Source organism: Diospyros lotus, chromosome 4 (assembly GCF_014633365.1).
Source record: "Diospyros lotus cultivar Yz01 chromosome 4, ASM1463336v1, whole genome shotgun sequence".
Lineage (NCBI taxonomy): Eukaryota > Viridiplantae > Streptophyta > Magnoliopsida > Ericales > Ebenaceae > Diospyros > Diospyros lotus.
This window is the reverse complement of record NC_068341.1, coordinates 11,787,870-11,808,528: the sequence shown is the minus strand read 5'-3', so window position 1 is coordinate 11,808,528 and position 20,659 is coordinate 11,787,870. Positions and strand designations below refer to the sequence as shown.

Genomic DNA, 20,659 nt, shown 5'->3' with positions numbered 1-20,659 from the left:
CCGGATATCATATAACATATCCGAATATTAATGAAGCCTCATCTGGATGCGTCACTGAAGCATCCGGATACAAGACACAAGGCTCGCGCAACACATCCAGATACCCCACAACGTATCCAGATATCAAAGAGAAGAAACAAAGACTAATATCCGGATACCCCACAACGTATCCGGATATTAGTGAAGCCATATCCGAATATTACATTACATATCCGGATACATGAGAAACAATTGCACAGAGCATACCTTCGCACGATGGGAACAAATTGAGTATATATATGCTTTACATCTGAAAAGTGAGCATGAGTGGAAAGTCTTTTGCAGGAGTATGGGCTAAGAAATAGTGAGAAATGAAAAAGAATTGTCGGGAGATTTGAAAATTGAGAGTTCTGTTAAAAAGAAAAAAAAAATAGAAAGAAATATAAAGGGGCTAATGCTCATGGGAGATGGGGCAATTGTTTTTGGGATGGAATTTTTCTGAAGGTTTTTTCAGATTGTGGCTATCATCAAAATCTTCTTACCAGTTACCTTGAAGCAGAGTCTCAGCTACTGTCAATTTTTCTGGTCGTTTTATTTTATTTTCTTGTAATATTCTTTTCTTCCATTTTCAATTAACCAGATTCGTCTTGTCTTTGTTCAAGAAACTTCATCTCAAGTATTTTCAGTTACGTAAGTTCATCTGCACCTTGGAGTTTCAAAGTTAAGTTTTTGACACTTTAAACATTGCAGATTGCACACTGAAGGATTACATTTTGTAACTTTATGTTTCTTCCATACTCTATAATCCCTTGCATATAATAATAGAGATTTGTGGCTGAGCAGTCTAGTGTCATAGATTGTCTAGAATAACCAAATCCCATATGCATGAATAGAAATTTGGTTAACTTAAGTGTTGTGTGTGCGTTGAATTTTTGAATTTAAGTTATAAGCATGAGCCTAACTTAGAGTCTACATATCATGTATGGAGGTTACTAAAACTGGAGATGCCATTGTTCCTAGATTCAAGTGAATTGTTTTCTGTTTATTGAATGTATCTTAATTTATGGTAGTTATTTAACTTAGAATTTCTCATATCATATATGGAAATTACTAAATCTAGAGCTATCATCATCTTGGAATACGTTTTAATAGCAGAACCTTGCAAATTTGTCCAGATTTGTGTTTCAGTTATCTAGCTATTGGGAAATCATGGTATTGAATTTGCTTTGACTCAAGGGTCTCTACACTTAGTTATCATTTATTTCATTTTTGCAACTCTTAGCTTAATTAAACACATTACTGTTCAAATTAAAATAAAAAAAATCTGGTAAAATTATTTATGCCCATAGACAATCTCCCAGTGAATCGATCTTGACTTATCTAGAAATTAAATTTGTGCTACACGTTCACTCGTACACTGACGAGTATAAATACCTCACTCTTATTTTCAATGAATAGCGTACTAATTGTTGAGTGAGTGTTGCAATGAGGCAGTGGGCCGAATGTTTTGAAGGTTCCATAATTTCAAAATATGGCAGTGGCAGTGGGCTGCGCATAGGACAACTAGGTAATTTTGAACATTTTTATATAATAAAAAAAATTATTATATTCATTACATATAATTTTATTTTTAAATGTAAAAAATGCATACAAAATTTCGCTTACGACCCATAAAATCTGAGAGCCGGCCGTACTGGTCACCGTAAGCCTGCGTTGATGGCCATGCATACAATCTACTACCATTTAAATTCGTCTTTACTTTTCTCTTACGAAATTTCAACTATAAACGTTTGATATCTCCTTATCTCTGCATAGTACTGACAAATACTCAAATGAAACAATTAGATTATATGGCGTGCATGTATCATATACATATGTGGGCGTGTATGCCAAAAACCAGCATATACATCATAGCGAGGCAACAAGAGTTTTGCAGCTGTGGCTTGTGGCGTCCGACCACTTTGCTTGCACGGACTATGAAGATCGGCGGCGGCCGGAGGGAAGGGTGCGCCAAGAGAGAGAGACATCTGACCTGCTGTAGATCGAAGTTGGAGCGACGGCAATGAAAAACCAGAGAGAGAGAGAGAGAGAGAGGGGGGGGGGGGGAAGCGGGGGCAAATGCAGCGGCAAGGGAAAGTTCCGTGAGAAATTGGGGGAAAGACCAGCTAGGGCTAATATACGTATAAAGCGCATTCAATATCCCGGGGATAGAAACGCCGGAAATTGCAATTACGGCGCCCACTGGGCAAGAACTGGAACGATGTCCTAGTATCATTATATTTGCCAATCTTCGTACTTCCCCGCTTTGTCCCCTCCACATTCCCGGGTGTTTAGCATAAACGACGGGAACTCGTGTTCACTATGCTAACTGCTAAGCTTCGATCGAGTTCTGATGCCTTTTCTTCTACAATGTTTCTCTTCACCCAGCCCTTCTTCCTGTAGCTCTCTCAATGTTTTATGTGGCATTGGGATTTCCTTGGGCTGCTCCGCTTTGGATGTTGTTATTGAATATATTTTTAATGTTGGAGTTGGTTTGTGAAAATTTTAAAAATATTATTATTATTAAATATATTTAAAATAATAATTCTAAAACTATTTAAAAAAATTATTGTTAATTGCTTTCATTGTCACCCTAATTTCACTTCTAGCGTGATTTATTACGGTAAAAATGTGTAGTAATTTCTTAATTAATCTTTAAATTATACTATTTTGTTATTTTTTTGAAAATTATACAATTTTTAAAAAAATTGTCATGGCTGCCCATTTTTAAGGAAAAAATAGTGGGTTCCACAAACTCTATTGGGGCTTAAATAAGTAATTTTTTAATGTTTTTAAGTATATTTTAATATTTATTAATAGTAACATTTAATATTTAACATTTATTAGGGTTATTTGGTTGTTGATTTTTTTTAAAGATAAAACATAAACATAAACCCTCCACTGCCACTACACTTTGAAATATGTAATGAATAAACTGATCATGATATGTTAAATAGTTTATAAAAAATCGACGTGATAGAGAATATTACTATAATTTATTACCACTCTAAGTCTTTTTATTTTTCATTTTTTCAATATTAGACTAACTTATTAACACAAAAGAAAAATAAATAAATAAAAAACTATGGGGCTAATCTATTTTTTATTTTAAAAGAGAAAATATAGAAACTAAAGACGTGTACGTAAGTTCAACTCAATTATCCATGCTTACAACTTAAATTCAATAAAAGTTAAGTTATACACATTTTTTAAATACATACAATTATCATTTAAGAACTCATTTTTAAGTTTTACTAATAACGTCGTGAATAAGTTTACCTTTAAATCAAACATATTATATGGCTATAAAAGACAAAGTAGCCCCAAACATATCAATACACCTTTTTCCCTAGGCCATCACTCTTCAATAAGGGGATAACCTTCTATTTATTTCTTATTAAGGGCTTAACCTTTTAATCATGTGCATTGTCATGCATCCAAACATGGTTACATGTCATGGATTCTAAAGTCTTGAACTACTTCTCATCCGGGGATGATATAAATATATGTAAGCAATTCAAGCAAAAGGGGGAAGGACTACACGAGCTAATTTACAATGATAAAACACCATTGCAAGTCCATAGAGTACCATAGTATTTAGCGCAGAAGCAGAGACACGATACCAAGGACTTACAACAACAGAGAATATTCACTTTATAAGAGAGCACATGGAGGCTGGAGGATAAACATGCAGATCATAACAGATGGTAGATGAAACAGGAGCAACACGCTCATATAGTTTCCAGCTCTGTTATTATTCATATATATATATATATATACCGATTTCGTACTGGTAACTTTGGAAACACAGCTTTAATGGATTGTCAAAGGCTGTGGCTAAGCTGAGCGCTCCTGGCCCAACCACAGAGATTCCAGAAATGTCTCTTTTTGGCCCCTGCAGGGGCAAATTCAGCCCCATTTTTGTGCAGCATATCCCATAACACACGGACGTCCTCGTACTCGCAAGTCCTCACATCATGGCGAAGCTTCACTAGCCCTGCATATTTTTCAGAAACCATGTACAAAGTCACTCAATCTGCACGTTAGCTAGATTAGATGGAATGAAGCAAGAATGAAGAAACTAGTTTTATTCAACTCCAATTCCAAGAACCTCGGACCAAAGTCATCCATTCGGCATACTTGCTAGATTAGATGGAACACGGAGTGTCCATATATTAACTTCAAAGACCAATACCAAGTTAATTCCAGATAGTTTGAGGGAAGGAAGAAATTAGCTTCTTTCAATTCCTAATTAGTAGTTACTCTAGAAATCTTGTTAACAAAAAGTAAAACAAAAATACTCAAAAATCTGAATGGCATTCCCAATGCACAAGAGTTTTACCATGGAGCTAAGATGTCTAGAATATAACGAAATAACCTTCTTTCACCCTCCTCTTTAGCCACTCTAGATGTGAGTGCATTGTTTGTATTCCTAGATATTAATATAGAATAACTGTTTAACTTGACATGTCAACTGTTTTCTTAAAGAAAATTTATATCATATCACAAATCCGCCATGGTATAATCAAGATAGTTATTGCCATGAAATCTCATCTTATGAACCAGAAAAATTACCTTGCAAAAATTTCACATTAAAAATGTCACGCCACAATAATGTGGCAATTAAAATTTTATAAATGAGTAACAATTTTTTGCTTAACCAACGATACAAGTGATTTTGTATGAAATCTCTTCACTTTTGTTTTCATAGCATCACTATTTGACAATTGGCCACAGATAGTTTGCAGACTGAACACTTCCATTAGATGTTATGAGATAATTTGGAATAATAAATGATCTTAATTACCAATCCGATCGATCAAGTAAGATCTAAAATCCAAAATGTGGTGCACAATTGAAACTTCACGAAAATGACAGACAAACTTCAAAAGGCCTGCCCTGCGTCAAGACGCCTTAAATCTTCAACAATTAGACAATAAGGCTACCTTGGAGAAAAACCGAATCATAAGTATGATTCAACGCATTATTGAACGAAAAGAAAACCACATTCTTCTTCGTGCCATTTGAGAACCAAAATATGGAACCATTGACCACAATAACAAGGACAATGAAAGCTTAACAACGTGATATAACAGTGATTCAAGACCTCTTTGACCCAAAGGAAGCCACAACAGAGAGAATAAAATAAAATGGAAAGATGTAATAAAAGAATCAAATTCTCACCGGTTTTCCGAATCTTGAGACGCTTGGTAACAAGCTTGCAAATTCTTTGCACAGGAGCTAGTATCTTGTCCCACCACTCCATCGCAACACCACCAGCCGACACCGTCAGAGATCACAGTCTGACTCGTCCCCGCCAAAGAGGGAATCCGATAGCTAGAAGGATATCAAACTTCCTTAACAACGACAACAAAACACATAAACACACGGTGATCTACAGAATCAAAAACAATTGAAATCAATTCTGCTTTACGATTGCAATGTGATCGGAAACCTGAAGGGCGGAGCAACGAACTCGACGGCGACTGGCTGAGGGTAAGGAAAAAGGAGGGCGTGGCCGTTCGGCTGATTCATGGTAAATATAAAAATGTTGGGCAATTTAGAAACGAGGACGCGATCTTCGGTTCATATGGCGACACGTGTCAGATCGCACTGTTCCGCATCCGGATCCGATGCTGGGAGTCGTTCTGGCGATTTTGATGTGGACGTAGTCGTTTCACATGTTGACGCGTCTTAGTTTGTTGTCGACGTGGCCAGTGGACAGTGGATGCTGCGGTCATCACGGAGATATTATTCGGGGTGGGCCCAGTGTGGGCTTAATCTATCCTTGTCGTCATTTTAGCAACTTTCATTCGTCCATCGGGGTAGACTGAAGAGACCAGCTTGCAAGTGTTATATAAATAAAAAGTTTGTAATTTTGAAATGAAAGTGTAAACTTAGTAAAAAGAAAAATAAAATGAAAGTATACAAATATTATTGTTATGTAAAAATATTTGAATTGATAGAAGATTATGAATTTTTTTGCTTTTTATAATATTTAAAAACTAACTAATAAAAGTGTAACGAATTTTAGGTTATTTTCTTTTACTCTTTTATTTTGTTTCATGACATGATAGTTTTATCCTTTACTCCATCACCTCTTAAATATAAAGTGAAAAAAAATAATTTAGGGGTTAGTATTATTTTATTTTTATAAACTCTTTAAATATCATTTGAAAAAAAAAAAGAACTGTATATAAGGGATTAAATGCATATTTGATTTTTAAAATTTTAAATCTTTCATCATTACTACATCCGACAAATATTTTGTCTTTAAAGTATATAATGATTTTTACATAAATATAGTACACGTGTTCACTGTAATTATTTTTAACTCGTGGGCCTAACAACCAAAAGCATCTTTACATGATCGTGAATTAATATTTTAATAATAAACATCACAAATTTATTTTTATTTTTCATAAAAATTAAATTATTACACAGATACTTAGAAAAAGTGTTTGGGTTTTGAAATCTTTTATTTACATAAAGTATTGTTTCAGATGTTTATTTCATATATAAATGTAAAAGAAAATAATTATTTGTATGTAAGTAAATGTATGTTAAAAAATAAAGAATAAAGTTATCTATTTTTAATTTTTATTAATTAATAAATGGGTGTGCTTCTAATTTAAAACAAACGGTTGCTTTGATATAGAATAGTTTTAACATTCTTTCATTGAAAATTTAGTTACAATTTAAAAATAAATTTATGCTGCTTCTTTAATAATAAAACAAAAAAAAAAAAACAAGTATGAAATAACAATAGCGGCCCAGGCCCCCTCTAAAACTAAAAGGACGAAGTTGGGTCCAGCGAGCCAGGAAAAAGGACAGGTGGGTGGGCGTAATCATGCAATCGCTGGACCCACAACTGCTGCATCACTAATAATTACAATGCACCCCACAAGACAAGACACGGATGATTGATCGATGTGCCATCCCAACGAACAATCTTTTAACGTTCCAATCCCTGTACATAACGTTCTCTTTTAGGTCGTTTTCTATCAATCACGCATATGTTAGGCTTTAGAGGTGACATTTTGAAGGCTATATCGGATCTTAAGGTCGGTTTAATCTTCAGTTAATTTTTTTTTAATAAAACAAATATACTTTTCATAGTAACTTGTGTATCAATCCATATTAGCCGGAGATGCTCTGACTTATTTTAATTTTTTTTTAAATTATACTATTCTTTTTTATTTTTAGCACATCAATTGAAAATTTAACCTTTAATTTAAGTTATAAACTCATGCAACAGACCGTTTTAACTTATGCTTTACTGTTAAAAGCATAACAAAGTTATCATCATTTTCATAAACTGATCGAAATTTTAGAGATGAACTATTAAACCATGAGTTGAAATTAATTGATCTTAATAAAGACTCACAAAAAGGATTATTGAAAAAATTTAATACTTATATCTCAAGTAGGTAAAAAATGAATGTTTGAATATTGCAATATTATTTTGATAAACTGCTATAGCAAAAACAACCGATATAAATTAAATTGTTGTAAATGACATAATATATTTGCGTAAATATCAACAAGACATAACAATGTTCATGAAATGCCATACATACCACTAAAAAAAAAAAAAATTGATACACCATTCAATCCATTATTCTTATATTAAATAAACTCATCAAACATGTGAAAAACCCAAAATTACAGACACCAAATACACACTTACAAATATGTGCATGACCACTCTCAAAGATTTGTATTCTAAGCATAAAAAAATGTTGCTATAACATCTTTATCATTAGATTAATCATTGGAAATTCTATCGAATACGAGTACAATAAGTATTACCAAGCACAGGGGAGAAAATAATGGTCATGTCTTCTAAAAAGGCAAAAACAAAGAAAACCGAGAAGAAGCATTCATATATACAGTGGCATCTTTCATATGACTATCATATAAGCTGGGGGAAGAGAACAACGAGGCCAAAGGAAATAAAAAGACAAAAAATGAAACGCTACAGATAAGAAATAAAAATGGCATTGGCCGTATTAATCGATGGGCCACACTGTGTCTTGGACAACAAAACAAATCTATGGAGTCAATAGAACTGCCGTAAAAAATTCTCACACGGGAATTTATAATTCAGGAGCCTAATATTATATGCCAGTGGACCTCTTTTGATACTCCAATGAAAACTCCCTCTAAACACAGGAAAAACTATGTACAGCCAAATTTAGGACAAAAGATAATAATGAGATGCTGATTCTCCAACTGAAGCTGCAAGTTAAGTTCCTGTTAACTATCTAGAAGTCAAAATCCTGCCATTGGCTCTTCTATCCAGACTTCAAAAAGGCGAAAGAGGCCTTGCTTTCCTCGTTTGTATGTAATTCGTGCGATTGATACCGCATTAAGTCAAATAAGAACAAAAGAACTAATCGATGCCGGCTTTCTTCAAGTTTGCCATGTATGTCAAATATATGGTCCATATATATGAAAACGAGCTATTGATCAATGGCTGCAAATTATATAGAAAAGGGTAAATTTCAGCTAACCGGCTTGGAAATAGGCTGATGAAGTGTCAGCAAACTTGTTGTCTAGATGAACCATATCTTCAAATAATCAAATTCAAACAAAAGAGTCCTAGAAGTACCTGTAAATGAACGGGGACAACTTTATAGGTTAGAAAATCACAAATTGGCCAGAACATCAGACCATTCATCAATGTTGTAGGGAGATCCCTCTTTAATCTGGCAATGATCTCTTCCCCAATTTCACCTGGGATTGGCATCATCACAGTTACTCAAATGGTTAAATGAGATCAAAATCAACACATCTTGAACAAACAAAGCATGAAACAAATAATAACCATAATAATAATGGAAAGTGCTAGAGATCTTTTTTGAGAACTCGTTAATTAATTAAAACAGACCCTTTCATAATGCTATGTCACATGCTCAAACCATGCCTGCTGCTTATCTAGCAAGACTTTCAAATCCTAGTTTCCTCGTTATCCAAAAAAATTCTGGTTTCCTCCCTCTGTTATTCTATACATCAGTGAATTTCACCATCGGATCACCAATAGGAGATTCAGTTTTTTTTTTAATATTTTTCTGAAAATACCTAAAACAATATGCCTCTATTTCTTTTCCTGACATAATCACAATTTACTATCAAATACAATTCCATCATGTCCTCCAGATGGTGAGAACCACTAGGGGAAGAAGAACAGAGAGCAAGAACATGTTGGATTACAACATAGATTACAGCATAAACTCAAGACGCAATAAACTAAAAATTTTCACAAATTTCTTCCAGCAGGTGTTGAGGTTTTATATAAAGATGGTGTATGCGGGAAGACATCCATCCTTTATATTCACATACAGCACACAGAAGAAGATTATCAATTTGTTAACAATTAAACTGTAAATTGCCAAGAAAGTGATTTTGTTTTCTTTTCTCTTTACAATCTTGGGATGACTGCCCTTGCGCCACCCCCTTTCTCTTTACAATCTTGTTTCACAAGGAAGTTGCCTATGCCCAAGTTGTATGCCCTGCTTCTGCCTGAGTGGTGCATCTTCCTTTTGCTAAGTGGCAGAACTTGCCTCTGCCCAAATAGTACATGCCTCACCATGTCCAAGTGGTATGTGTGTTGCCTCCCCTATGTGGTATCTCTAACTCCATGTCAACAAATAACTACATGTGCAATACCAATGAAGTCATAAGACAGCTCTATCTAGGGATCAAGTCCCACTTAAAAAAAGGTCCCACATGCCTAGGGATGTAAGTGGGTCTCCAATTAACCACATTTACATCCAACTCAAAGACAAATTAACCTCCATACCTATACCCACTGTTTAAAAAGATGTGCTGAAGAGGGCTTTAAGCACAAGGTGCAGCATGTTTAGGCTTTTTGTGCACGAAGCTCAGTGACTTTAGCTGAGTTCAAGTAAAGCACAGTTAAGTGTGCTTTTACTTGAGCTTCTAAGTGCAAAAACACGAGCTTTAGAAATATGCATTTTTTTTTTATCAGAAAATATGAATGGTCGGATTTGTTTAAATTTGTGCAATGATGTGGCAGCTTGAATGGAAACCTTATCCAAAAAAACTGTTTTAAGATTTGATAAAATCATATATACATTTAAAAGAAAAGATAAGACTCAACTGTATTTACTGAGCAAAAAATATTAATGGAAACATGTAATTAGGTGTAAATTCGAGATTTCTAACATATTCTTGACTACAATTAAGGATTGATGATTGATTCTTGATTGTTGTAAATTACGGATTGTAGATTGATTGAAAATTTGAGATTGATTATTTGGGGATTGTTGTAAATTAAGGGTTAATTGATTGGGGATAGGTGTAAATTAGGGACGATTTTGTTTTTTCCTTTTTGCCTTTTTATGATTGTATGAACTTGTAAAAGAGTATAAAATATAAATGAAAAATGGTATCACTTCATTTGTTAAGTTTGAAGCCCTCATTCTTATTTAGTTTTTTTTTAATGGATTGCTTTTTTAATAGTTTATACTTTATGCTTATAAAAGTTATACTCTTTATTTCATTTATGCATGCTTCACTTTGCTCTTTGCGCTTAGTGCTTTTGAAACCACTGCCTATATCCTCATTTTTATACTTGTTTTAGCTTTAAATGGGGTTAATTGGGACCCATAGGAACCTAGTTACATCCCCACACATGCATGCCCTGAGTTGATACCATAAGAATGCTCCCAACACCTCCTCATCTTGGCTAATGGAATTCTTGGCCTGAAAACTTCATACTACTGCCCACCTCAACATAAGAATGCTTGACATTTCACTGACTCAATTGGTGGAGGTTTCTGCTCAAGTGCTTCACTCCAAGTAGTCTCCCTTTTCTCATGTGAATGTACATGTCTACTTTACTCTAGCCCCATAATCATGATATCAATGGCATACAACTACTCCAAGTAGTCTCCCTTTTCTCATGTGAATGTACACGTCTACTTTAGCCCCATAAGCATGGTATCAATGGCATACCAATCTCCAACCACACAAAGGCTCCAAAAGTCTATGTTAGATAAGGATTGGTGTATCTGCCCCTCTAGGGCCTGGACTTCAACAAGATCTTTGCCCTTCCTTCCCTGAGGGTACCATTTCCAGCTATTGCAAGAAAGTTATCCATCCCACTCCAAGGTTAAATATTCAAACAATTTAGAGATAATGATGAACTGTTGATGCCCCAATCAGGTATAAATAGGCATATTTAAAATTGGCTGAAACGATATACGACACTGGCACTCCCACCATTAATGCTATTATGTAGTCCTTCACATCCAAGGAGAATGAGATGCCTTGAGGAAAGCATCAGTGGACACGGGAAAAGATCTATATCTCTGCCCCCATTTACATAAATATTTTATGCATTTAGATATGATATTCTATTATATTGATCATTTAAAGAATCTTTTTTAAGTGTTGGAAGAACTATGCCACTATTTTATGCATGAAAAATAAAATAAATAAATAAGTGTTAGGGGGGGCACACAACTGGTACCGAGAGCTAAAAAAGTTAAGGGTAAATTACACTCAGCACCCCTGAGGTTTCACTAAATTACTTGCAGCTCCCAAATTCTAGAAATTACACTGAACTCCCCTCAACCAAATTTTTGTTAAGAAATTAATGTAATTTTATAAAATTTCAAGGGTACTTTGTTTAATGAAAATCAAACCTGAAGGAGTAACTAATATAACTTTTGAACAAAAGGGTAGTCTATGTAATTTTAGAAAAGTGAGGGATGCTCCATGTATCTATTCCAAACCCTAGGGGTGCTGAATGTTATTTATCCAAAATTTAATGTTCTAGCAGGATGCCTCCACAAAGATGAGACATATCTTGAAGTGCTAAATAAGTTTTATTGAATGCTGAAAGCACATCTGTTGTAGCCAACCCAACTAATAGGATTGTGATGGTTGTTGTTGTCATCATTTTGCTGTGCCTCTGTTACTTTGAGCATCAAAGAAAGAAATTCTGTTTGGAAAGATACACCATTGAGTCATCTTCACCATTATTAGATCCAAAATGTTATAAGGGGACCTCTTTTTAGGCACCTTTGCTATTATTGAGTACCAACAAAAATATTCTAAATTCTGCAAACAGGACCTCCTCTAGTGTTGAAAGGAAGAAATAATTTCTAAATGTTGGAAAACCTCCTCCCTGTGATTCAAGCGCTAAACATGTTTCAATTTTTGGAAGAGAGGCTCTTCCATTATAAGCTCAAGATTTTCTTTTTACTAAGTTATAGAAGAACAACACTATTATTGAGCACAAAACAATTTTCTAATTATCTGAACAGTGACTCATCACTGGAGCAACTCCCTATTACAGAGTTCTTAGAAGTTCTCTGAGTAAGGAAGTGTATCTCACGTCTTTTGTTTTTCATTGAACAAGTAATTTACTAATACAACACATGATGCATGGACACTCCAAAATGGGTGTCAACTTGTGAAGCTAACAAGGATGCATGACAGGCTAGTCTTTTTGTCATGCCAGACAACTTTTCAGATAAGAAGTTCAAGTGTGGACAGAGAATACATTATCAATTATATATATATATATATATATATTGATTGCTCTCCTCTATAGTTAAGGTCCATGAATGGTTAATAAGAGGGTTTGTCAGTTGTGCTGCATGACATTTTCTTGTTTAAAGGAATGTGGAATATCCATCCTCGTTTGCTTTGATAAAAGGGCCGCTGCCTGTCATTTTTTAGGATAATTTTCACCAGTGGAATCTTCAACATCACAAGCCACCTAGATGTGATTACAACACCATAAGAAACAACAGGTAACATACAGATGCAGTGCTTAGAAAAACATTTTCCAAGCCTATTGTCTTCATCTTGTTTTAATTGTACTTGGATATCACTAATTTCAAAGTCCAGACAATTAATTCCCAATACATGAGTTGGCGTTGAAATTTCCTTTGGGGACTCCCCATAACATTCTAGATTCTCCTAAGATCCTCCAGATGAATAGTGTAAATATACAAATGTATGTTTGACTGTCATTTTTAGAGCGTATTTTTTAGATTATCACATAAATGACTATAAACAAAAGAATACAAAGTGACATTTTTACTGTCATTTTCTGTTCCATTTTTATTGCTAATGGTATCATGGATTTCACATCACAATTGCATAAAAACAATATAAATTGCATATAACTTGCTTCAAAGCCATTGGTAGGGGAAACAAGTGAGAGAAAAAGCACAACCACCCCCCCCCCCCCCCCCAAAAAAAAAAAAAAAAAAAACACACACACACATGCACTCACACACACAAGGAAAAGGAACTACAGTAGTGCAGTTAATAATGTCAGCAGAAACCAGATTTAGTAGCATACCTAGTGCAGCCGCATTGAAAGAGAAGAAAATACCATTTATACATGGCCCATAAATGAGTTGCCCCATAGCCAGTTTCTTCAAGGTGCTGAGCACATCTCGCCTTGGTATGATTCTTGCTACAAAGTTAAACCACATGTGCTGTGATGGACCTAAAATAAGAAATCCAAATCCAGCCATACGCAATGTCCTCATTGTGTCAAAAGAACCAGAAGGTGGCAACGTAATCATCTGCCAGGTATACGTGTCTTTAGTGAAGAAGGTTAAAAATTCAATGATTTCATAAAATGTTGATTGCAGGAACAGAAAGCATATTCACAATGTCTAGTTTCTCCATTGGATTGAACAGAGGAAGACATGTCGGATTCCTACCATAGCAGCTCAACTGAAAATTTTGAAACTGTTCCTCTCTTTTTCTTTATCTTTTCCTCTTCTTTATGAAATAGAGGTGTCAGGAATCAATTGCCTTGATTGGCCTACGACCAAATACAAACAGCTACACCAACAACCCTTTTCTATCCAAAAATTGTATGAATGTTCTATTTTATCTCTTGAAAATATGTATAGATATACAAAACCCACGTCTCAATTTGGACTTGATATTGTATCTTGGAACCTTCCCTCTCGACTTGAGGGCAGATAATCATGCATTAGAAATGACCAAATCACTTGACTAGTTGAATTTTTATTTGGGCCACATTGTCTTAGGGTAAAAGCAAAATGGAAAACAAAACTTGCTTTCCCGCATGGTGCACTAAGGATAATAGAAAATACTTTCTAAACATAATATAAAATCATTTTTCTTGGTAGTGCTTTTGTCAAGAGGCAAAAACAACATATGCAACTTTTTACATCCATGAGTTACTATTTCAAAGTGGTCCATAAGTTTCTGTCTCCAGTCTATACGATGATGCACATAAAAGAGGGAGGGACAAAAGACTTCAAGCCCATGTATCAAATCTGAAAGGGCTTTATGTCTATGGGGATAATAGAGTCTTTTAGTTCCGAAGAAGAAGAAACACCCTGTCATGACCCTAGGATTTAGCTAGGGTCTAGGAAGGAATTGGGAAGGATTTGGGAGGGAAACGGAGAAGAATTGGAGAGAGATATAGAGTAGAAACCAAGAGAAATGAGAAAGAACTAGGAAGAATGAGAGGGAGAAAGTAAGGAGGAAAAATATGAATTCACTATATTGTTTCAGCATGCCTTTCTCTACATACTTGAGCCTATTTATAGGCTATACAACTGAAAGAAACATCTAGAATAACAGCCCCATGTGCTGTAACAGAATAACAAAAATAACTCCTAACAAACAAAGGAAACTAATTACATTAGGGCCCTTCTAACTACCCTTGGGTCGTGACAACCATCAATTTTGACAACGCCCACTATTAATTCTACCAATGCCCAATATATATGTAGTTTGGTAACTTTGTTTGTATTGTCTCAATTGTTCAAAGCAAATCCATAGTACTAGAATGAGATTTAAACTAGACTCTGCAACCCAGCTTGCCTCCTACCCCATCCATATTCAAGTGTCTTTCTCCTCCACCCTTCACCTAGTTCTTATTTGACAAGCTGCAGGAAAAAAAAAACGAAGCACAAACAACAGACAAACAGAGCAGTTTACCGTGAAAAGAAAAATAGCATTGTAAAATTAACTTGAGGCAAATCACACAGGAGTATCAATCTCAGCTACACCATAAGATTGGTAGCAACTAGCGACCATATGGCAAATACAGTGTCTTCAGCTTTTAAAGCCATTATGAGTATGAGAATGTACAACTATGAACTCTTTTATTTTTCCTATCAAGACATTTACTATTACAATTCCTTTCCTAATGCCCTTAAAAACAAATTGGAACTGACATAAACACCTAGAACAGCGATTCAGCATTGCCCGGCTTAATTTTACAGAGCTAACATTAGCATTATGCAGCGATCAAACATTGTAAAATTATGTCCATTAAACCAGCAACTAAACATCTGATATTCTCATAGTCATTTTCCTGTCTGGCAATGCACAGAAATGAAGAAGGGAACCTACTAAACCGTAAAGGCACATTAGTCGGTTTACCTGGGAGGTCAAATCGGCGGCAACGTAAATGAGAGAAGAAGTGGCAGCCTTTGTTGCGACGGGCCGGCGGTCAAGCATTCCCAAGTACCATCTGAGAAACCCCATTTTCGGCAATGAAGAAGAAGAAGAACAATAGGAATATGAATTGAAAGGAGGAGAGATGTAAAAGGGGCGAGAGGTTTCGGAAGCCCTAACGATCTTGCCGAGCTGGTGGGGCGAAGGAGTGTAGGGTCTGCAGTGGTGGCGGAGGTGGGTGGCGAGGGGTGGCCGAATGATGGAGAAGAGGAGTGTGGTGGTGGTCCTGGCGGAACGGATTCCCATTTTGCTGTGATTTCCTGGTTTCGCGGGAAAGACCTTGGAATGTGTAAGCGTGAAGAGTGGGCGTGAATCAAATTTCGACATCTTAAATTAACCGACTTGAAGAGGTCCAACCAAGCCAGTTGCAGTTGGGTTTTAGGGACGGCACAATGGATGCCCATTTTAATTACTCTAAAGCCAACGGGCCTCCGTCAAATTCGTTCGTTTGGTGTAGGTTCGGGGATGCCTCAATCCTCAATGGATAACCCTCTCCCATTCCTTAAAATCCCTTCATTTTATAGTCGGTTTTGGGCAAGAAATTTCTGCTCTTTCAGATATATGTGACAAATAATTATAAATATAAGAAATATAAACCAATAAAATATCCACCTAAAAATGGGTTAGAGTGGGCAAGAGATTCTTGGGATCTCTGTATATTTTTTATTTATTTATATACATGAGAAAACATAGCGACAACAATAATAATATATTTTATTTTTACTTATAAGATAAAAATAAAAAATACAAAATTAGAATTATCATTTAATCTAACCCATTCAAGTTACAGATTAATATAATTGAGATGGAAGGAAAAAGGATAGTATTTTGATTCTTTCAAAAACTTTACCCAAATCTTCAAAAATGATAAATTTGTTACTTTATAATATCAAGTAAAATCTATAATTTCATCACTAAAAACAAATTTAAACCATAAAAATTAGTTTTATTTGGGTGATTAGTCAATTTAATAATTTATTAAAACTCAAAACTTAAATTAAATCACAGTAGATAAAATTTAAAATTATCAAATTATAATTAGGTGTTTCTTTTCTGAGATCTCAATTTGACAGTTGGGATCTAAGCGATTTGATCTTTCATTGGTCGTCCCTAGCTAAAACTTTTAAACCTTTTACGGCCGGAAAAAGAAAAACAGAAAACAGCATCATTCTGTCTGTCTGGACTCTGGAGACTAGACCATTGCGAAGTCTGCAATGGTGGTATTGGCTAGCCGGGTGGCCCATTTCGGAAATGGGCCGACTATTGCAAAGACGGTCATGAGATTGGGCTGGTCCATGAATTAAGCCCACTCTTGAGCCCATACTGTCCGGAGGAATCTGGATCTCAGCCGTGACCCCAACGAATGTCGTGCCGCTGTAACCACCGTCGAGTCGACGACAACATATAAATCACGCCGATCTTCATTTTCGACACGCTGCTCTCTCCTCCTCCTCCTCGAGTCTCTTGCTAGCAGCAATGTCAAAGGCTCGAGTCTACGCAGACGTCAACGTTCACCGCCCCAGAGACTACTGGGATTACGAGTCTCTAACAGTCCAATGGGGGTAAATCGGAAAAGCCCTAATTGCTTGTTATGCTTTTGATTTTATGTAATTTCTGACGTTTTGATGTACTATTAGTTTCCGTTGTTCAAGTTTTGATGATTTTGAGGTAGGGCCTGTGCATTGATCCGAAAGTTGATCTCAGACTTGTTTTTCTAGGATGTGTCGATTTTTTGTGTCTGAAATGAATTATAAGAAAAAGCTAGCTGAAATTCGCGTTGAGGCTGCTCTATAACGTGGATCATCAATTAGAAGCGATATATGGATCACCTTTTAGTGCTATGAAGTGGTTTCTTTTTCTTTCTTGGTATTCTTCGGATTCTTATGATTGTTGACTAGAAGGCACTTCAAAAAGGGGCTTATAAGATTACCTACTTCCTAGGGTTTTTGGATGATTTTGCTTCTTAGATGTATATGAATGTGATATTATTCTGTATTGAGAGGCACCTACTTTCTTTCTGACTTGAAAGATTTGTGTGGAATGATACTGGCTTTCTTTTATCTGGCTATGTTTCCCTAATTCTTCTTTTCTGGCTTTATGCTCAGTGATCAGGATGATTATGAGGTTGTCCGGAAAGTTGGAAGGGGAAAATACAGTGAGGTCTTTGAAGGTATAAATGTTACAAACAATGAAAGATGTGTCATCAAGATCCTTAAGCCTGTCAAAAAGAAGAAGGTGATCCTTTAATAAGATTTGTCCGCTGGTTCTTATTTCTCTCTCCCATTTTGTGTCTGCATCGTAACTTCTTTAAATTGGATCAGATTAGATGTCTTGTTATGTCATGCTTTCTGGTATGTTTTGAACATATGACTGATGTTTGGTGGCATCTCATGATGGTATTTTAGTTCCTTTCAAGGTTTTTCTGTTATTCATAGCTTTATCTACAGATATCTAATTTTTCATGCATGTAATGCCCACATAGGTAGCCAGTTTTCATACAATTTATGCATACTAGAAGGCACAACATTCTGTGTTAAAATTCTAAAGATTGTTATTTAAGTTACATTTGACTGAATCGGTATTAAGCTATCTAGTTGTCATACCATTTTTGTTTACTATAAGCTGATACTTCTCTGTTAAAACTTTAAAGATTTGTGCATTAAAGCTAAGTTTCACTAGTTGGTACCCGAAATCAGTTTTTAATGGCATGCAGGCAATATTTTTAACACAGAAAACTGTTTTCCAACAGTATATTTGAAAGCTTATAGTCTAGTGTGCCTCAATATTTTTAAACTCAGTCTTTAGGTTGCAGCCACTATTTCTTCCTTCAGAATTTAAGATGTTAAAGTTTTCTGCACTGTCGCCCTTCTCAGTACTTCTGTGAAGGTTTTCAATACATCTTCTTTCGTTTGTTTCATCAACTCCCAGGAGCTCTCCCTCTAGAGAGATGTTTGACATGACATTTTTTTCCTACCCAAACATATTTGAAGCGGAGATGATTCCTGCAGGCTGTTGCTTTCATAGAGCATTGAATCAATAATTGTAAAATGAAAGTTCTGATCACATAAATGGATATAGTTATTGTTGTTTTTGTATCGTTTTATTACTACTTTATGTGAACTGATACCTCTTTTAACTTGCAGATTAAAAGGGAGATAAAGATACTACAGAACCTTTGCGGGGGCCCTAACATTGTGAAACTGCTTGATATTGTTCGAGATCAGCACTCAAAAACTCCTAGTTTGATTTTTGAATTTGTGAACAGTACAGATTTTAAAGTTTTGTACCCCACACTGACAGATTACGACATACGCTACTACATCTATGAGCTTCTCAAGGTTTTATTCTTTTTTTCTTTTTTGATCTTTTAGATATATTAGCCTTTGAGACTTATGCTTTTCCCCTCTTTCTCTCACTCACTTTCATTTTATTTGGGGTTGGAGGGTCCTTTATCAACAGAAAAGTTAATTGCTTTGAGTTGTGCGATATCTTGTTTTCATTGGCGATGAGGATTTAACTTTTCATTAATATTTGTGTTTGTGAATATAGTTCAATTTTTATGTATATGCATCAAAGTCCTGAAGTTTTCAATGTCAGAACCTATCTTAGATTTTGTAATAAAAATATTTCACTGTATCAGAAATTCATAGTGATTGTGGATGGTTATACATCCATTGAGTGCACTTCTTTTGTTCCTAAGTTGGACAACCTGTGTCAAATATGTTGTTTAGAAGAGCTTTTTTATTTTTTATGTTCTATTAGAGGAGAAATATCTTTTTTGATTTTCTTTTTTTTTTTTTATCTCTGTAATCTCTCTTCATTCTTCTTGCCACCCAACGAAATTTAGCTAATCTGGGTGGTTGAATTTGTTAATAAAGAGGGACATTTGGTGCATGAATGTTGGTTATTATCATTTGTCAATTTAATGTTGTCTATGCCCTTCAAAGCACGGACGCTTCATTTGGAGTGTCATATGTACTGTTGGACCCCCTGAGATGTGTTGGCCATGCCATTTTATTATTACTTTTTTAGATAGGCATACATGAAGCAAACATGTGTTCATGGTTTGGGCACACTGTGTTCTGTTTTTTTATTGTGTTCATCGTTTGTGTGTGGTAAGTTCTTTGGTTTACTTTTTTGTGTCATTTGTGTGTTATAGTGTAATTGTGTCATCTGTGTATGGTTTGCACCATTTATAAGTTCTTTGTTTTGGGCACACTGTGTTCTGTGTATTGTTCTTTGGTTTGTAATAGGTTTATTGTGCGTTCTTTGTGTTCATGGTTTGTTCTTTTCTTGTTCTTTGTTCATTGTGTTCATGTGTTCTGAATTGTGTGTTCTTATGTGTTCATGGTTTGTGTTCATACGTTCTTTGTTTTTTATGTGTTTGTGTGTGTGTGTGTGTGTGTGTGTGTGTGTCTGGCTGCAGTAGTTGTGTCCCTTTTCTTTGTAATCTTCCAACTCAGAACTCTTCTCTTTCTTGGAGGCTGAATGGGGCACCATTTGATTAGACAACCATATAAATGTTTACAATGCTGTAGATAATTCCTTGCTGGTTTTCCTCATGGAATGCTATCTCTGATTCACCAAATTTGCTGGTTTTCTTCATGAAAATCAAAAGTGAAAAGTCTGCACACAAGTTTATTTGTGTGCAAAATTTTGAAAATGAAAATAGGTAATCAAACATAATCTTCTTCTTTTATTTACAAATTTTTGAAAATGAAAACAAAAAACTCAAAACCAAAGTGTAATTGAACAGGCCCTGAGTATATGTTTTATATGTTTAACATTTCCATATGTTAACATGAAATGTTAATTACTTTTGTATTCTTTTATGTTATAAAAACATTAGTAACTTTGAGAATGAGTAGTAAAATTTGTAATTCTATTTCATGAAAGCTCTTTTTATAAACTAGATCTATGTATAAACATTTTCAAAGTTTTGAGTTCCAGGATTCTTGAAATTAACAGGTCTAGATGAATCCAACATATTTGTGAACTTGTAATGTGGACATAAGCTCCAATGATGGGCCCTTTTGTTTTTACTGTGGAGTGTGGACATGGTGTCCATAAATTGTTGGAGAAGTGTTTGGTTCTATACTTGCAAGTCATCAGGCAGATTTTGACGAGCGTCAACACTTGTTTG

At 35.1% G+C, this 20,659-nt stretch overlaps 2 protein-coding genes across 2 annotated transcripts in view; one reads left to right on the top strand and one right to left on the bottom strand.

Annotated features, from left to right (window-relative positions):
* Positions 1-7,744: 7,744 nt before the first annotated feature.
* On the bottom strand, positions 7,745-15,971 carry LOC127798856 (uncharacterized). The gene is made up of 4 exons (XM_052332491.1): positions 15,442-15,971; positions 13,367-13,595; positions 8,633-8,757; positions 7,745-8,497 (listed from the first exon to the last, which is right to left on the bottom strand). Exons 1-4 carry the CDS (start codon positions 15,841-15,843, stop codon positions 8,414-8,416), a joined length of 840 nt encoding a protein of 279 aa, XP_052188451.1. The 5' UTR covers positions 15,844-15,971; the 3' UTR covers positions 7,745-8,413.
* A 938-nt stretch (positions 15,972-16,909) lies between these two features.
* LOC127799101 (casein kinase II subunit alpha-2) overlaps positions 16,910-20,659 on the top strand; it is a 43,488-nt gene continuing 39,738 nt past the window's right edge. Inside the window, exons 1-3 of the mRNA XM_052332834.1 lie at positions 16,910-17,078; positions 17,622-17,751; positions 18,660-18,854. Of these exons, the coding sequence (XP_052188794.1) occupies positions 16,993-17,078; positions 17,622-17,751; positions 18,660-18,854 (411 nt within the window). The 5' untranslated portion in view covers positions 16,910-16,992. The remainder of the gene's footprint in view (positions 17,079-17,621; positions 17,752-18,659; positions 18,855-20,659) is intronic.